The sequence below is a fragment of the Geotrypetes seraphini genome, chromosome 6 (genome assembly GCF_902459505.1).
Source record: "Geotrypetes seraphini chromosome 6, aGeoSer1.1, whole genome shotgun sequence".
Taxonomy (NCBI): Eukaryota; Metazoa; Chordata; class Amphibia; order Gymnophiona; family Dermophiidae; genus Geotrypetes; species Geotrypetes seraphini.
Window position 1 is genome coordinate 145587903 of NC_047089.1, and position 18496 is coordinate 145606398.

The 18496-nt window shown below is 41.4% G+C and overlaps 1 protein-coding gene across 1 annotated transcript in view; it reads left to right on the plus strand.

Annotated features, from left to right (window-relative positions):
* Positions 1-18496, plus strand: part of CNOT11 (CCR4-NOT transcription complex subunit 11) — a 127861-nt gene that overhangs the window by 22465 nt on the left and 86900 nt on the right. Inside the window, exon 2 of the mRNA XM_033949630.1 lies at positions 8282-8446. Within this exon, the coding sequence (XP_033805521.1) occupies positions 8282-8446 (165 nt within the window). The remainder of the gene's footprint in view (positions 1-8281; positions 8447-18496) is intronic.

Consider the following 18496-nt stretch of genomic DNA (forward strand, 5'->3'; position numbering starts at 1 on the left):
CCTTCCACACGTTACTGCACCTCAAGATGCTATGGGTCCTAGGTAACATGGTGTCCACAGTACGTGTCGCTCCATTAGCATATCTTCACTTCGGAATCCCACAATGGACTCTGACCCAATGGTCTCAAGCCACGGGATATCTGTTCCAATTCAAGTCCTTTGGACCTCCATAGCTCTCTCCAGTAGTGAACGGTTCCTTAAACCTTACTCAAGGTTTTCCCTTTCAGCCTCCTGCCACAGAAAACTCCTACTTAGATGCTTTGCTGTTATGATGGAATGTTCATCTGTATGGCTTCCACACTCAAGGAGTGTGGTCTCGCCACAAACAAACCCTTCACATCAATCTCCTAGAACTACAAGAAATAGGCAACGCTCTCAGAACATTCCAAGACAGACTCCTCCAACAAGTGGTCCTTGTTCAGAGAGACAGTCGTCGCCATGTTCTAACTCTTGCCCCCCCCTTTGCATGGAAGTAACCCAAATTTGGACCTGGGCGAATATGCATGGCATACATCTCAGGACATTTTATCTAGCTGGAAAGTGGAACGTATTGACAGAGAAAATAAACAGACTTCAACCCCATGAACAGATTTAATCCAAATGGGAGACACCAGATATAGATCTCTTTGCTTCCCCACCCACAACAACAAACTTCCACTATTCTGCTCCAGACTCTTATACCCCCAATCACCTGACATCGGATGCTTGGTTCCCACTCCTCCTAGATCTCTCATGCAAGGAACCATGCAACCCTCGACCATTAGCACTAACAGCATGATTTCTTTCACCAAGCAAGTAAATGCTTACTTCCTCTTTGCTGTAATCTCTGCTGTTATTGAAGCGTCTAGAAAGCCTTCCACTCGGTGCTGTTACCACTTCAAATGAATGAAGTTTTCATCCTGGTTTGCAGTATATTCTCTTGAACCGGTCATGTCCACTTCCATCCATCCTGGATTACCTTTTTCACCTCTCTATCTGAATCAACTTTCTTTGAGTACATCTCAGTGTTACCGTGGTTCCCCGAAAATAAGACCTACCCTGAAAATAAACCCTAGCAGGATTTTCGGGGTAGGTCTTAATATAAGACCTACCCCTAAAATAAGCCCTAGTCCCAGAGAAGCAGGGCAGCCAGGAGAAGTCAGGAGGCAGGAGGAGAAGGAAGAAAATCAACTGAAAAAAAGGAACAGAGCAAGAAGGGGAAGGGCAGAAGAAGGCAGGCGAGAGGGGCAACAGCAAGAGGTAGCTCCGCCCACCCCTCTGACATCGGTGCTCAAATCTGGAGCTCCCCCTTAAAAGGGGAGGGGCCAATGGGAGAACACCTCAGCAGCCTAGAGAATCAGGGCAGCCAGGAGAAGGCAGGAGGAGATGGAAGAAAATCAACTGAAAAGAAGGAACAGAGGAAGAAGGGGAAGGGCAGGAGAAGGCAGGCGAGAGGGGCAGTGGCGAGAGGTAGCTCCGCATACCACTCTGACGTCAGCGCTCATATCTGGAGCTCCCCCTTAAAAGGGGAGGGGCCAATGGCGCTCAGCTGTTCGGCGTACGTCAAAGGCGAGTGTTAAAGGCACTTGCCTTAGCGAGAGCGCCTTTGCGAAGGGCCTTAAAAAGGGACAAGTCACTGCAAAGCAGAGGGCAACCACAGCAGGCACAGAGGACACAAGCAACAAGCATGCAGGGAGAAGCCACTTAAACAAGTGGACAGCAATGGAAGCAGCAGACGGAAGCAGGATGTTGATCTACCCAGTTTTTCTGCACCATTTGCCATATGTATGACTACCTCCCCTCTGGGAGGCGGTCTTATGTATGCACTCGATGCAAGAAACTGGAGGGCCTGAAGAAACAAGTTAGACTCTTGGAAGGCAGAATACTGGAACTAGAAGCACTTCAAGCAGTGGAGGAGGATGGAGAGGCAGAAAACTTCAAGACAGAGGAAATCATTCAGGAAGAAGTCCTTGAGTTAGAGAAGTTCATCGAGGAGGCATACAGAGAGGCCGTGGAAAATCACCAGCAACAGTAGAACTGCCAAGATACACCTGCAGTGAGTGAGGACCACTTGCAGGACAACCACAAAGAAGAAGTGGGTGACACAGCAGTGACACCTTGAAACAGAGAAGGGAACCCACAGGAAGACGAGTCAGTTGCAAGCCACCACCAGGTTGAGGGAAGATGGAAGTACACAGAGGACACAGACCTATGGCTGGAGAGATGGACATACACCAGGGACACGGACCTGCGGTTGGAGAGACAAGAGAAGACATCTCGGACAGTGATCATCGTGAGGGACTCCATCATTAGACAAGTCGACAGCCACATAGTGGGAGGAAGACAGGATCAGCTGGTGACCTGCCTACCAGGAGCCAGGATAGAAGATATAATGAGCCACATCGACAGGATCATCGATAGCGTGGAAGAGGAAGATATGGTGGTGGTGATCCATGTAGGGACAAACAAAGTGAGTAACAGGAACTACAGCAGGGAAGTACTGAATGACCAGTTCCGGATGCTAGGAAGGAAGCTGAAGACCAGAACGCTGAGGGTATCGTTCTCGGAGATCCTGCCGGTACCCAGGGTCGATGAGAAGAGGCAGATGGAGCTGCAAACAGTCAACGCGTGGATGAGGCGCTGGTATGAGGAAGAAAGATTCCACTTTGTGCGCAACTAGATGACGTTCTGGGGGAAGTGCAAGCTATTCAGGAAGGATGGACTTCACCTCAGCAGAGACGGAACGAGGCTACTTGCAAGCAACATCAAGAGAGAAATTGAGAAGTTTTTAAACTAGGAAGAATGGGAAAGCCGAGAGTCGATGGTTCGGGAACCGGTATGACCAGAGGATACCGTGCAGGAAAATAGTGGGGAAGACTCACCGGATCATAGGCAAAACAGAAATCCTGACAGATCGACAGGGACACAAGAGGGAAGGAAATGCAAGAAAGTAACAGGCTGCCAACTCAAGTGTATGTACACAAACGCAAGGAGCCTAAGGAATAAGATGGAGGAATTGGCACAAAAAGATAAACTTGACATCATCGGCATCACGTAAACATGGTGGAATGAGGAAAACGTCTGGGACACTATGCTACTGGGATACAAGCTATACCGCACAGACCGAGTAGGTCAAAAAGTTGGGGGTATTGCCCTATACGTCAAAGAGGGAATTGAGTCTACCGAAGAGAACACGCCGGAAACGGAAAAATAAGTTACTCTTTATGAGTCAAAATTCCGGGAACGAATGGAACAGAAAAGAAAATCGGCATCTACTGACCCCGAAGAAATTGATGGAGAAATGACTGACGAGATTAAACGCAACTGCAAGGGAGGCAACGCAGTTATGGTGGGTGACTTCAATTATCCGGGGATAGACTGGAACCTAGGCACCTCCGGCTGCGCTAGGGAGACCAAGTTCCTGGATGCTGTAGGCGATTGCTTCCTGGAACAACTTCTCAAGGAAAATACAAGAGGAAATGCGATTCTGGACTTAATTCTAAATGTACTATGAGGACCAGCACAAGGTGTAGAAATAGATGGGACGCTAGGAAGCAGTGATCACAATATGATCCGTTTCAACCTGGACGCAGGGGCAAAAAATCGATCCAAAACGACAGCATGGCGCTGAACTTCCGAAAAGGGAATTACGAAGGGATGAGACTCATGATGGAGAAGCCGATTAAGAAGAGGATAAGCACTGTAAAAACCCTGGAGCAAGCATGGTCCCTTGTTAAGGACACAGTCACCGAGGCACAAAATCTATATATACTGCGTATCAACAAGGGATCCAAGAGGAAAAAGAACCAGGAACTGCCGTGGCTCACTGTAGTGGTAAAGGAAGTGATCAGAGACAAGAAGACTTTGTTTAAGGAATGGAAAAGGTCAAAAATAGATGAAAACTGGAAAAAGCACAAACAACATCAAAGCAGGTGCCATAAGGCGGTAAGAAGAGGCCAAAAGAGACTACGAGGAAAAAATAGCCAAGGAGGCGAAAAACTTCAAGCTGTTCTTTCGATATATCAAGGGGAAACGACCCATGAAGGAAGCGGTGGGGCCGTTGGATGACCATGGAACAAAGGGAGTGCTAAAGGAGGACAAAGCCATCACCGACAAACTAAACACATTTTTAATCTGTGTTTGCCGAAGAGGATATACATAACATACTGGAAGCTGACAGGCTATTCGCAGGAAACGAAGATGGGAAACTGACAGGATTGACGGTCAATCTAGAAGAGGTATGCAGGCAGATTGATAGGCTTAAAAATGATAAATCCTCGGGACTGGATGGCATCTATCCGAGGATAATCAATGAACTGAAAGGGGCTATAGCTGAACTGCTTCAACTAATAGCCAATCTGTCGATCAAATCGGGAAGGATTCCGGAAGACTTGAAGGTGGCAAATGTTACGCCAGTCTTCAAGAAAGGTTCAAGGGGAGATCCGGGAAACTACAGACCAGTGAGTCTGACCTCAGTACCCGGAAAGATGGTAGAGGTGCTGATAAAGGACCGCATCGTTGATCACCTCGATGGCCACGATCTGATGAGGACTAGCCAGCACAGCTTCAGCAAAGGAAGATCTTGCTTGACAAATTTGCTGCACTTCTTCGAGGGAGTAAAAAGGCAGATTGACAAGGGTGACCCATTCGACATTGTATATTTGGATTTTCAGAAGGCGTTTGACAAGGTTCTGTATGAACGACTACTTTGAAAAATTGCAAGCCATGGAATCGAGGGTGAAATATGTGGATTAAAAACTGGCTGGCGGATAGGAAACAGACTGGAAAAGTATCATGAGTTGAGTGCCACAGGGTTCGGTGCTTAGACCTGTACTCTTCACCATATGTATAAACGATTTGGAAATTGGTACGACGAGTGAGGTGATTAAATTTGCAGACGATATGAAGTTATTCAGAGTAGTGAAGACAGGGGGATTGCGAACATCTGCAACGTGACATAAACACGCTCGAGAAATGGGCCGCGACATGGCAGATGAGGTTCAACGTGGATTAAGTGTAAGGTGATGCATGTCGGTAACAAAAATCTTATGCATGAATACAGGATGTCCGGGGCAGTACTTGGAAAGACCCCCCCAGGGAAGAGATTTGGGAGTACTGGTTGACAAGATGATGAAGCTGTCCATGCAGTGGACCTGAAATACTGCGTCCAGCACTGGTCGCCGTACATGAAGAAGGACACGGTACTACTCGAAAGGGTCCAGAGACAAAGACAGGTTGTTCACCCTCTCCAAGGTAGAGAGAATGAGAGGACACTCTCTAAAGTTGAAAGGGGATAGATTCCATACAAACGTAAGGAAGTTCTTCTTCACCCAGAGTGGTGGAAAACTGGAATGCTCTTCCGGAGGTTGTTATAGGGGAAAACACCCTCCAGGGATTTAAGACAAAGTTGGATCACTGGTCTGACCCATCAATGGGAATTCTTTATGTTATTATGATTCGCTGGTAGTTTCCCTTCCCTCCCTCCCATCCCTTGTGCAGCAGAACCTTTGAGCAAGCAACCCCCCCCCCCCAGCACCCGTCACGCAGCTGTATCCTCATTCTTCCTCCCCTCTCTCCCATCAGAACACCGCCGCGAGCTTTATTTACCTCCCTAAGCAGTGTCGGGCCGGCAGCACGCTGAACAGGCTGCATCAGTAACACAGCAGACTGAATTCATGAGCGGACAATGCCAAAGCAGCCTGTTTAGTGTGCTGCCGGCCCGACAATGCATAGGGAGGTAAGTAAGGCTCGTGGCGGGTTTCCGATGGGAGGGTGGGAAGGATGGGGATTCGGCTGCTCGGCAGGTGCAGGTGCTGGGCGGGGACGGTACTCGCTCAAGGGTTCTGCTGCACAAGGGACGAGAGGGAGGGTAGGATAGAAGATGGACAATGGTTCTGCTGCACAAGGGATGAGAGGAAGGGTAGGATAGAAGATGGACAAGGGTTCTGCTGCACAAGGGATGAGAGGGAGGGTAGGATAGAAGATGGACAAGGGTCATGCTGCAGGAGGGATGGGAGGGAGGGTAGGATAGAAGCTGGGCAAGGGTCCTGCTGCACAAGGGATGGGTGGGAGGGTAGGATAGAAGCTGGGCACGGGTCATGCTGCACAAAGGATAGGAGGGAATGAAGGGAAGCTGGGCAAGGGTCCTGCTGCACGAGTGATGGATGGGAGGGAGGGTAGGTTAGAAACTGCACATGTTGGTGAGAGAAAGGAAAGAAGAATTAGGGTGAAGGAGAGGAAGGGAGAGATGATCATGTGCATACCCTGAAAATAAGACCTGGTGCCTTTTTTTGGGCCTAAAATTAATATAAGACACCGTCTTATTTTCGGGAAAACACGGTATCGGTGTGTTTCTCTCTCCTTTGGACAAGAAACCTCTATCTTTTAATCCCTCAGTAACCAGATTAATGAAAGGACTTTACCACATCAAACCACCTATCAAGCTCTGTTGCCAGTGATTTTAACATGGTATCTTTCTACATTTATGATGTCTCCCTTTGAGCCACTTACAACTTGCTGTCTCAAACTTCTCACTTGAAAAGTTGTTTTCCTCATTGCCCTCATGTGTGCGTGCCATGTGAGGAAACTTCCAGTGCTTGTTTTTTATTCTCCCTACATAAGATTCTACCATGACAGAATAGTGCTCTGAATTTGTCTAAAATTCTTTCCCAAAGACATCTCAGAATTCTACCTCAATCAGTGTTTTCTTTCCAAAGCCACATTACTGTCCTGGAGAAGCCATCAGCCAGAAAACGTGTTCTGGCTTACTATCTGGACTGGACTAAACCTCATAGGGGGTTCTTCCAGCTCTTTGTGATTTTTGATCCTATCAGATTTGGAATTCCTTTTACCAATAGAACCATCTCCACTTGGCTGGTGGATTTTATCTCCTTCACATATACTCAGACTAGGCTGATGCTGCAAGGCCGTGTAACAGCCCACAATGTCTGAGCTATGGCTGCCTCAGTAGCTTACATTGTACTTATAGACCGCGTAGCTCATTTCTATTCTGCATCTGTTAACAACAAATGCAGAGCGGCTACTTGGCTCACTACCGTTAAAACTCCAGAAGAGATGGTCAGTTTGGTCAAGTAGTTCTGCAGAATCTTTTTAATTTCTTAGCTTCAACTTTCCCTCCAACCCCATTGTTTTGCTAGGCTCATGTTTATGTATCCATTATCCTTGTTCAGAGCCACGATTCTGGCAGCTTTTAGAGTCCCATATGTGAGAATATTATGCCTGCTTGTCCTCAGAGAAATCAAAGATACTTACCTGTAGCAGGTGTTCTCAGATGACAGCAGGCATGCATTCTCACAACCCGTCCACCTCCCATAGTTGGCTTCTTAGCTTTGTTACTGAACTAATGGTCCCATGAGCTGACAGGCGAGAAGGCAACAACACATGCAATATGGGCATGGTCTAAAACAGTGTCTTTCAAACTGTGTGCCTTGAAGAGATTCTAGAATTTGACTTAATTTTTTAAAAATTCCTTTCATAAGTATATAGTAGAATAGATGATATGTATGTTGCATACACAAGAATTTGACAATATTAGCATCAGTGTATGTAAGGATATAACCGGCCAGACAATCATCATTCTTTGACATGATTGTTCCTTGAAACCTAACAACAAATAATTTTATTTTGTATTTTTTATGCAGTAGTTATCCTAAATTGAGCAACAAAGCAATCAAGACTTTGTTACCATTTGGATTTTCTTATCTTTGCGACCTTGGATTTTCAGCTCTGACAAATTAAATTTAAAAAAAAAGAGAGAATGACTGCAGATGATTAATGATGAAATGCATGTTTGCTTGTCAACTATCGAGCCGCATTTTGAGTTAATTTGCACTCAAAAACAAGTATGTAAATCCATCGTGTTGATTAGCAATTCTATCTGCTTTAGTTTCACCATTGTTGCAATTACCCATATATAACTTAAACAACTTTAAATACTGGTAAATAACATTCAAATTTAATTTTTTGTTGATTTTGCAATTTTATAATTTCAATTATAATGTGCCGTGAAAAACATTTGCTCCTATTAGTGTGCTCGAGCTAAAAAAAGATTTGAGACACACTGGTCTAAAAGATTTTAAGTGACAGTGCACTTGGTAGTGTCCATTCCAGTTTCCATGGATAACATCACCCACAAGTGAGAATATGTCTGCTGTCCTTGGAAAACACCTTCTACAGGTAAATAAATATCTTTGCTTTATCAGCAAGGTATCAAAATGGTTGGCTTGTTTTCAGTTGGTATCATGTGAAAAGTGTAATATAATACAATTTTGTTTTTCCATAGGATTTCTTCCTCCTATAACTCCACCAGAAAAATTTTTTCTTTCCCAGTTGATGTTGGCACCACCAAGGGAGCTTTTCAAAAAGACTCCTCGACAGATTTCTACAATGGAGTTGGGGAACATGGCCCAGTCTGTAGACATTAGTGGACTCCAACTAATACTGGCAGGTGAGAATGAAGCAAGACTATACTGTACTTACTACTTTTTAAAAATAAAATTCATAAGGGAAGGTTAACAAGGAAAATCACTTTCACTTCATCTAAACCAGGGGTGTCAACGTCCCTCCTCGAGGGCCGCAATCTAGTAGGGTTTTCAGGATTTCCCCAATGAATATGCATGAGATCTATTAGCATACAATGAAAATAGTGCATGCAAATAGATCTCATGCATATTCATTGGGGAAATTCTGAAAACCTGACTGGATTGCGGCCCTCGAGGAGGAACTTTGACATCTCTGATCTAAACAGACAAAAATGGTTTGGGACATGACTTATTTAAACCATTAGCTATTGTAGTTTTGTAAACTTAAAAATCATTGGTGGTTTTCTGTGAATGTGTGAAAACTGAATACAGTATATATAATACAAATTTCCTTTAGCAACAAAGAAAGATTTTATCAAAATTCCCTTTAGTTTTAAGATACTCTTCTCTGGTGGAGGCTCAGATACAAAAAGTTAATGTCTTAAGAAAAAACAGAGTTAGGTGTCATGTCATGTAACTCTGAACCTCAATGACAAGCAGCACATTACTGTTAAGAGAACTTGCTAATTCATTTGCTTTTGTAGGTAAAATAAAATTTGCCTTCTGTGTTCAACTTTATTGTAAAATCTCAACTACAATTCTTTAATCTGCCTATAATAAACACCCTGAACTTCCAATCTTTTATAATGCAAATTTTTGCCACATAGTAACTTAATAGATGATGGCAGATAAAAGACCTGCACAATCCATCCAGCCTGCTCAGTAAGATATTGTATGCTATGAGTTATTATATGCATACTTGATCTTGGTCTATTCTTACGATTTTCAGGGCACAGACAAAGGAGCCAGCTCTGTGGGTACTTGAGCGCCCAAACAATCCTCAAGTGAAACAAAAATGAGAACAAGCAAACCACAAATAAGATACCGCAGAAATGTTGTGTTCTATTAAAATCCATACTCTCATACCATCATAAACCTATTGGTGGTATGTTTTAAAATGAAGGAAAAAGGATCTCAGAAATCCAAACCATAGACTAGTTGACTGTCTATTGCTAATCAATGGATTGTGATATATTTCATTGATCCTCAAAAAAAATTTCAATCTTTTCATTACATATATATATTTTTTAATTTCTGATTTTAATCCCATTTAGAATGAAAATTTCTTTAGTGATGTATAAAAAAAAAAAAAAAAAGCAACCCTTAGCAAAACTATATATATATCTATCTTATTATAGATATACAATATAGGCATACAATATGAAAAACAGCAGAGACAAAAATTCAAATGAATGGCTAACCAAGCAGCCCAAACCTTCAAAACAGCCTTTGTCTTATAAGGTTCATTGGTTTGTATAAATCTCCAAACTGTATACTTCCATCCTTAGTTAAATATTTAGAGCAGAAAAACAGCCTACTAAGGCTTAATGTTCCAATGCGGCTCTGAAGGATGACTATTCCAAAATATAACCGCCAGTGAAAATCAATGTGCTCTAAAATTATTTAATTAATTTTGATTATATTTTGGAACATATTGATTTTCACTGGTGGTTATATTTTGGAATAGTCATTCCGCAGAGCTGCATTGGAACATTAAGTGAACTCTAACTATTTACCAGTTGGGACCTTAACTGCTCCTTAAATATCAGATAAGTACCACTTCTGATAGATTACAGTTATTGAAGAAAAGTGCTTCTAAAAAGTGGTAGTTGCCTTGTGGGAAGTAACTGATGGACATTAAAGGTGCGTTAAGGGTTCCTGATTGATCTCTATATAGCTGTCTTGCAGGAGCTGTAGATTATGAGCACTTTCACACAAATTTAGCTATTTATAAATTTACCTTGCATTATATTGGGTTTTTTTAAATTATTTTCTTTATATATTCTTATTTCTTTAGCTTAAGTATCTGGTAACATCTGTTGCCTAGGTCAAAGGAAAATCGCCAACCAAGTCTAGCAGTTTTAGGATGGCTAATGTACCATAGACTTCTGTTTGTTTAGGAAGAGCCTATCTATCTACAATTTATATATATATATATTTATATATATATATATATATATATATATATATAAAAATCGGATGTATATGTATGTATGTATGTATGTTCCAAAACCATCTCAATGTCCTTGATGTTCCTTTAATTTTCTTTTAAACTTTTTTTTAAGGCCTCAGACTAGCCATTAGGTGCCATGCATTTCTATGGTCACCAGACAAACATGGCAATGGCATCCTCATTAGCCCCATTGTATATTTTTTTCACATTTTTCTTATTTAAAGTTCTCAGTGCTATTTTTCTTTAGTGTCTCATATAACTTAATTCTTAATATTATTATAACTTAATTGACTTATATTAAATCCATCTTGTCTCATACTGTCATCGGGAAGGGACCTGTCATTCCGACATGTTTCGCCTTCTGGCTGTTTCAAGAAAAGTCCCCTAAAAACATGAAAAGTAATTAGACTCCAGCATTTGGTTTCAAATTTAAGTTTTAAATCTCTTTTAAAAAGCAACCAGGTTTAAAAACATATAATAAACCCTTACCCCTTTTCAAACTTGTTCGCACCATCCCGATCTGTATAATGCTTATTGAGATAAGTGGCCGCGGCGTTTCTTGTTACCTTTTAAATACCTCCTCCCCACTGACATCACAGAACCGGCAGCGAATCAGGACTTTACACCAGGGACATCCATTCCATTTCCTGGTTCAGCCCTCCAGGTTCTACTGTATTTAAAGTATATATCCACTTTTGCTCAGCAAAATTCAATCTCTGTTTATAGTTTCCTCCCTCCCACCTTCTGGTATATGATCAATGACTTGCCAACGTAAGTCACCTATTGTATGAACATATGAAAGCCAATGTTGCATTAACGGAGCTTCACGTATTTCATTCAGGATCCTAGACTTATGTTCGTTTAGCCTCACATTTACTGAGCGACCTATCCTACCCACATAAATGAGGTCACAAGGACATAATATGGCATATACGACATTATGGGACTTACACTAAAGAAAAATAGCACTGAGCACTTTAAATAAGAAAAATGTGAAAAAAATATACAATGGGGCTAATGAGGATGCCTTAAACTGCTAACCCCAACCCCCAATCGCTAAATATGATCACTCTATGAACTTACGGAATATTTCTACTTCTGTGTAAACAACTTGGCACTTCCTGGCCTTGCACCACACAAACTGACGTTAACATTATTAAAGTTATCAGATGTACACTGCTATATTCTCTAATTCGTTGTACGAAATATACACTGCTATACTCTTTAATTAGCTGTTCGTAAAGTTTCACTTGATTGTATTTACAGTTTCTTTTATTGTAAACCGCCTAGAAGTCGCAAGATTGTTGGCGGTATATAAGAATAAAGTTATTATTATTATTATTATTATTTGCCAAGTAACCATAGAAATGCATGGCACCTAATGGCTAGTCTGAGGCCTTAAAAAAAAAGTTTACAAGAAAATTAAAGGAACATCAAGGACATTGAGATGGTTTTGGATTAGTTATGTTCTCAATGTCTTACATTTGACTGCAAAAGATCATTAATATTAATCTGGGTCTTTTTATATTCTTCATGTTAAAACCCATTTACTTTTAAACTGATTAATCATTCTTAACATTACCTCTTTCCTTGAAACATTTTAAAATTATTAAAGCTTTTTCTATCAATTTATTTTCTATATATTTTTTCTTAATTGACCCTATCCTTGTGTACAAACCTTAAATTTTCTTTTTTTTTTTTTTTAATTTAATTTAAAAATTGTATAAATTGTATTTCTCCCCTTTACCTACTTGTTCCAGTTTGTATTAATAGAACATAATGATTAGTCTGTATAATTTTGTCTCATTTGTATTTGTCATCCCTGGCTTTTATTGTACATTACAATTATGTAATGCACATTGAAATATTGGATATTGCGTAAAATCAAAAATATAATAAACTTGAAACTTGCAGGTGATACTGTTGATGTATGTATGTTCCAGCATAACAGAAATGCATGGAGAGATTTCATCCAAACTTGGTATACATATTACTTACTATCTGGGAAAAAATACTGTGGGAGTGGGAAAGGACACACACACAGATACATCTGATTTTATATATATATATATATATATATATATATATAGATGGAGCTGCTTTGACCAATTGTGTAAAGCTTGGCGAATGATGTCAGTCATTCAACTGCTTTGACCAATTGTGTGAAACTTGGCGAATGATGTCACACAGTCATATCTGGACAACGCCGGGTGATCAGCTAGTCAAGAATAATAGCTAAACTCATCAAGCTCTCCCAAAAGATGTACTCAGGTCAACATTAACATTGTCATCTGCAAACGCTAATGTTTTTTAACCTCTGTAGACCCCATTTGAAGCCCGGTATGACTGGGTTTTATTTGGTGCATAACAGAGATTCTAAATACAATACAAATAGCAAAGGAGAAAGCAGGCAACAGATTGGAAATATGGGAGTTATACGACCATTAACCAATATGGCATCTTCTGGGAAATGGTAAGGTGCTTTCAAAGCTTGCAAATACCACCCTCCAATACCCACATAATCAAGAACACTAAATAAGCAATTCCAGTTTACTTGATCAAATGCTTTTTCAGCATCCAATGCAAATAACAGTAGTGGTATGTCTCAGGGGTGACAATATGCCATCAACATCAGTAGCTTGTGCACATAGAGTGCCACCCCCGAACAAACCCCACCTGCTCTGGACAAATCAATTGTGGTAAGAGGGCAGCCAGTCAGTCCGCCAGAAGATGAGAGATCTTAATGTCAATGTTGTGTAAGATTGGCCTGTATGATTCTTGTAGGTGATGTTCCCTAGTTTAGGAATTGTGGTAATTAACACCATGTCAATGTGTGGAGATAACTTCTGGGCCTCTACCACCTCATCGTAATATGATAACATGGGGGCACAGAACTGTGGTGCTAAAATTTTTTAAAAACCCTCAAGAATGTACCCATCTGGGCCCAGCAACATGTCACACTTTTAGTGCCTTTATGGTTGCCTAAACCTCTTTGGCCTTGAGAGACGAATTTAAAATCTTTACTTGATCTGAAGATAAATGAGGAAGGCCAGAGTCTTCTAAGTAGTCTGATAGGGATGGGCCAGAATCTAAAGGGACTTCCTTATACATATGTTTGAAATATTTTTAAAAAAATACCTGTGCAATGTCGGATGTTTTATTGAACCTTCATCCATCTTGTGTATGTGAAGAACTTGTATGGCCCATACTCTACCATGTATTAGCTACCCTTGTCGCCAACAGTTTGCTGGGCTTGTTCCCATAACGGGAATAATTATAATTATGGTAAAAGAGATGTTTTCTTAGTCCTTTCATACAAAAGAAAGTTTAAAAGACGGCTTGGGCAGACAGATAATTATCTTTATTTGGCAAGGTAGGGGCTGCTATATAGACTTGCTTAGCAAGTCTTCATCTATGTTCCAATGACACAATCCCTTGCATGATTCAGTTCTTATGTACTGCTGTGTAAGCTATTATATCTCCTCTCAAGACCACCTTAAAAGTCTCCCAACATAATGTAGGGCTGGCAATATGTTGGGCATTGAAAGTGGCATAATCCTCTTACTTTGTATGTAAATGTTTTTGAAAGTTGCTGTCTTGAGAACAGAAAAGTGGGAAATCTCCATGTTCTACTGCTTTCTAACACCATATTAAACTTTAAATCTACCCAGATTATAGAGTGATCAGATATTACCATTGAACCTATGGTGGTTTCTAGTACCTGGAAAATAGTAGTTTTTGTTGGGTTTTTTTTTTTTTTTTTTTGGGGGGGGGGGAGAGGTTCTTGATATATAATCAATATGGGACAAAGTCCCAAATCCCCAAGATAGATGGGTGAAGTTGGTTTCGGAAAGATATAACAGATGCCATGGGTTGACTAAATTTAAGGTTGCATATAGATATGGTAAACCTTTTACAGTATTTAGGCCCAGAATAGGGGCCCGTGTCCTAAAAGGTCTATCCATTTGGGGATTTTTAACTTGGTTAAAGTCATCTGCCAATACTAGTGGTGTGGGGTCCAGTGTAGCAATCTCAACAAATGTCTTAAAAAAAGCATGCATATAAATGTCATTCCATACCAAATGGTCTAAAATTAAAAAAAAAGCTTCCCACCATTGTCTCAGATTTTGTCCAAAATTTGTATGCAAAACTAGCACAAAAACAAAATACAGAGAAAAAACAATCCAAAAAGGAAAATGTGAAAAAAATCACATTGATCACCTCGATGGACACGATCTGATGAGGACTAGCCAGCACAGCTTCAGCAAAGGAAGATCTTGCTTGACAAATTTGCTGCACTTCTTCGAGGGAGTAAAAAGGCAGATTGACAAGGGTGACCCATTCGACATTGTATATTTGGATTTTCAGAAGGCGTTTGACAAGGTTCTGTATGAACGACTACTTTGAAAAATTGCAAGCCATGGAATCGAGGCTGAAATACGTGGATTAAAAACTGGGTGGTGGATAGGAAACAGAGAGTGGGTTTAAATGGACAATACTCAGACTAGAAAAGCATTATGAGTCGAGTGCCACAGGGTTCGGTGTTTAGACCTGTACTCTTCACCATATGTATAAACGATTTGGAAATTGGTACGACGAGCTATGTGATTAAATTTGCAGACGATACGAAGTTATTCAGAGTAGTGAAAAACAAAAGAAATTGACCCCAAAATATCCACAAAGAAGAAAATCCAGATAAAACAAAAAAAACTCTGTGGAGTGACGATGTTCCCAAATGGACTTTATTTGAAAGTATCAAAGTTCCAAAGGTACACTAAAATCATCCACATAAAATAATTCCATCCACATAAAAGTAAAACATCCACATAAGAGCCTTAAAGGACCTAGTCCGCTAGGGATACAGACAAGGGGGGGGGGTTCGGAGCTATCAAAAATAAAAGTGAACAAAGTTATGGGCCCAGACAATCTACACCCTAGAGTACTTTGAGAATTGAGCGATGTCCTGGCAGAGCTGTTGGCTGTGCTCTTCAATCTTTCCCTGAGCAAGGGAAAAGTACCCCTGGACTGGAAAACTGCTAACATTATCCCGCTCCACAAAAAGGGAGGTAGGTCAGAGGCTGAAATTTATAGACCGGTGATTCTCACATCAATAGTGAGTAAACTCATGGAAAAATTGATTAAGAACAGATTAGACACGTTCTTGGATGATGAAAGATTAAGAGATCCCCTCCAACATGGCTTTACAAAGGGAAGGTCTTCTCAATCCAATCTGATAAGCTTCTTTGATTGGGTAACAAAAAAACTGGATGAGGGTGAGTCACTGGACATAGTGTATTTGGGCTTTAGTAAGGCTTTTGATAGTGTTCCACACCATAGGTTATTAAACAAGATGAACTCTCTAGGACTAGGAGAAACACTGACAGCATGGGTACAAGACTGGCTTAGTGGCAGGCTTCAAAGAGTGGTGGTAAACGGTATCCCCTCAAAAACATCGAGAGTGACCAGTGGAGTGCCGCAGGGCTCAGTCTTGGGCCCAATGCTATTTAATATCTTTGTAGGGGATCTGACTCGGGGACTTCGAGGCAAAATTACACTATTTGCCGACGACGCTAAACTGTGCAACATTGTGGGCAGGGCATCAGAACTTGACAGCACAACCAGGCCCAACACTATGGAGCAAGACCTGCTTGTATTGGAAAAATGGTCCAGTACTTGGCAACTAAACTTTAATGCCAAGAAATGTAAAGTAATGCACCTTGGGAGCAGAAATCCATGCAAAACATACACCTTGAATGGTGAAAACTTAACAAGAACTACTGCAGAAAGGGACTTGGGAGTTCTCATCTGGGAAGATATGAAAGCTGCTAATCAGGTGGAGAAAGCTTCAGCAAAGGCCAGACAAATGCTGGATTGCATCAGAAGGAGTTTTATCAGCCGAAAGCCGGAAGTCATACTACCGTTATACAGATCCACGGTGAGACCTCACCTGGAGTACTGTGTCCAATTTTGGAGGCCACATTATCAAAAGGATGTGAATAGAATTGAGTCGATACAGAGAATGGCCACTAGGATGGTCTCAGGATTTAAAGACATCCCATATGAAGAACGCCTGATCAGACTGCGCTTATATTCTCTTGAGGAGCGCAGAGAAAGGGGGGACATGATAGAAACATTTAAATACATCATGGGTGACATCAAAGTGGAGGAGGAAATCTTTTTTCTAAAGGGTCCTACAATGACAAGAGGGCATCCATGAAAACTTAAGGGAGGAAGATTTCATGGTGACACCAGAAAATACTTCACCGAACGGTTGATTGATTGATGGAATGATCTTCCCCGCCAGGTGGTCGAGGCCAGTAGTCTGCTCGACTTCAAGAGTCGATGGGACAAACAGGTGGGAGTACTACAGAGTTATGCTCAAACGATAGATACTCCAGGGAAGAAGGGTTCTTGAGTAGGCAGGCTAGTTGGGAGGGAGGGTTCTTCAGTGGGCAGACTTGTTGGGCTGTCGGCCCTTTTCTGCCTTGTGTTTCTATTGTGCAAAGCATTAAAAAATAAATGTCACTTTATTTGTTAAACAATGTTCTTTGGCCTCGATGTGCTACGTTTCATTATTTCTTCAGGAAGCTAAACATACATTTCAAAAGACACAAGTCTTTCTTATGGGTGTCAGTCTCTAGAGCTCAAAAAATTCCAAAAGCAGATGAGTGGAATTTTTTTTTTGGATTTTTTTTGAGCCCTGGATTAAACCTCTCTATTCCCCTCTATGCAGCATCTTTGCCTTCCTCCCCTCCATTATGATGTGCAACATTTTTTTCTCTTTCTCTCCATGCACCATCTCTTCCTGTCCTTCACCCTATGTCCAACATTTCTTCCTCTCTCTTCTCCATGCATGCTTCCCTTCCCTCCACCATATGCAGGATTCCCCCCTCTCAACCCTTTCTACCTCTTCTCTCCATAAGAACATAAGAATTGCCACTCCAAAAATTCTTCCTCTTTCCTCCCCTCCCATCCCCCTGAGCAGCAGATTTCCTCCCTTCCACCCATTCCCCTGTGTAGCAGCTTTCCATCACTCTGACCCTCCCATCCCCCTGTGCAGTAGTTTTCCATCCTTCCCTCCCATCCCCCTATGCAGCAGCACCCCACCATTTCACACACTGTGAGACCTACCTCTGAGGCCTCCTAAAGCAGCGGTGGCAGTGAATAGTCAGCAATGGATCTCTGATTGAGCTACTTGTGTCCTGCTCCGCCAGGGCTTCCCTCTGCCATGTCATGCTAAATCAATCAAATGAGTAAAAGAGATCCCATATGCTGGTACTTACTTAACTTGGAAAACCAACCAAGTTAGGCTTGTGAAGTCGTGCTTTTTTTTAAAAATCATTTTGCACTGTTGGTTCAGATGTTAGTGTTCCTCAGCTTGATTACTGTAATTCTTTATATTTGAACTTAACATCAAAACTGATCAAAAAATTGCTGTTACTCCAGAATATTGCAGTTGGATTAATGTTTGGTCTATAAAGATATGAAAGTGTTGCATTAGCTTATAAAAATCTTCATTGGTCATCAGTTGAGAGACAAATTAAGTTTAAATCTGCTTGCACAGTTTATCGTATATTACAGACTGACTCTTCAGATAATCTGATTTTGCTTTTTTCTCATTTGCATTATTCCACCCCAGGGTTCTGTCTTAGGACCTCTTCTCTTCTCTCTCTACACCTCTTCCCTCGGTGCCCTGATCTCCTCCCATGGCTCCCAGTATCACCTTTATGCTGATGACTCCCAGATATACCTCTCTACACCTGAAATTTCACCTAAAGTCCAAGACAAAGTCTCTGCTTTTTTGGCTAACATTGCTGCCTGGATGTCTTGCCGTCATCTGAAACTAAATATGTCCAAGACTGAGTTGCTCCTCTTTCCTCCTAAATCCTCTGCTCCTTCTCCTCCTTTCTCTATCTCTGTAAATAATACTGTCATTGTTCCAGTTTCCTCTGCTCGCAACCTT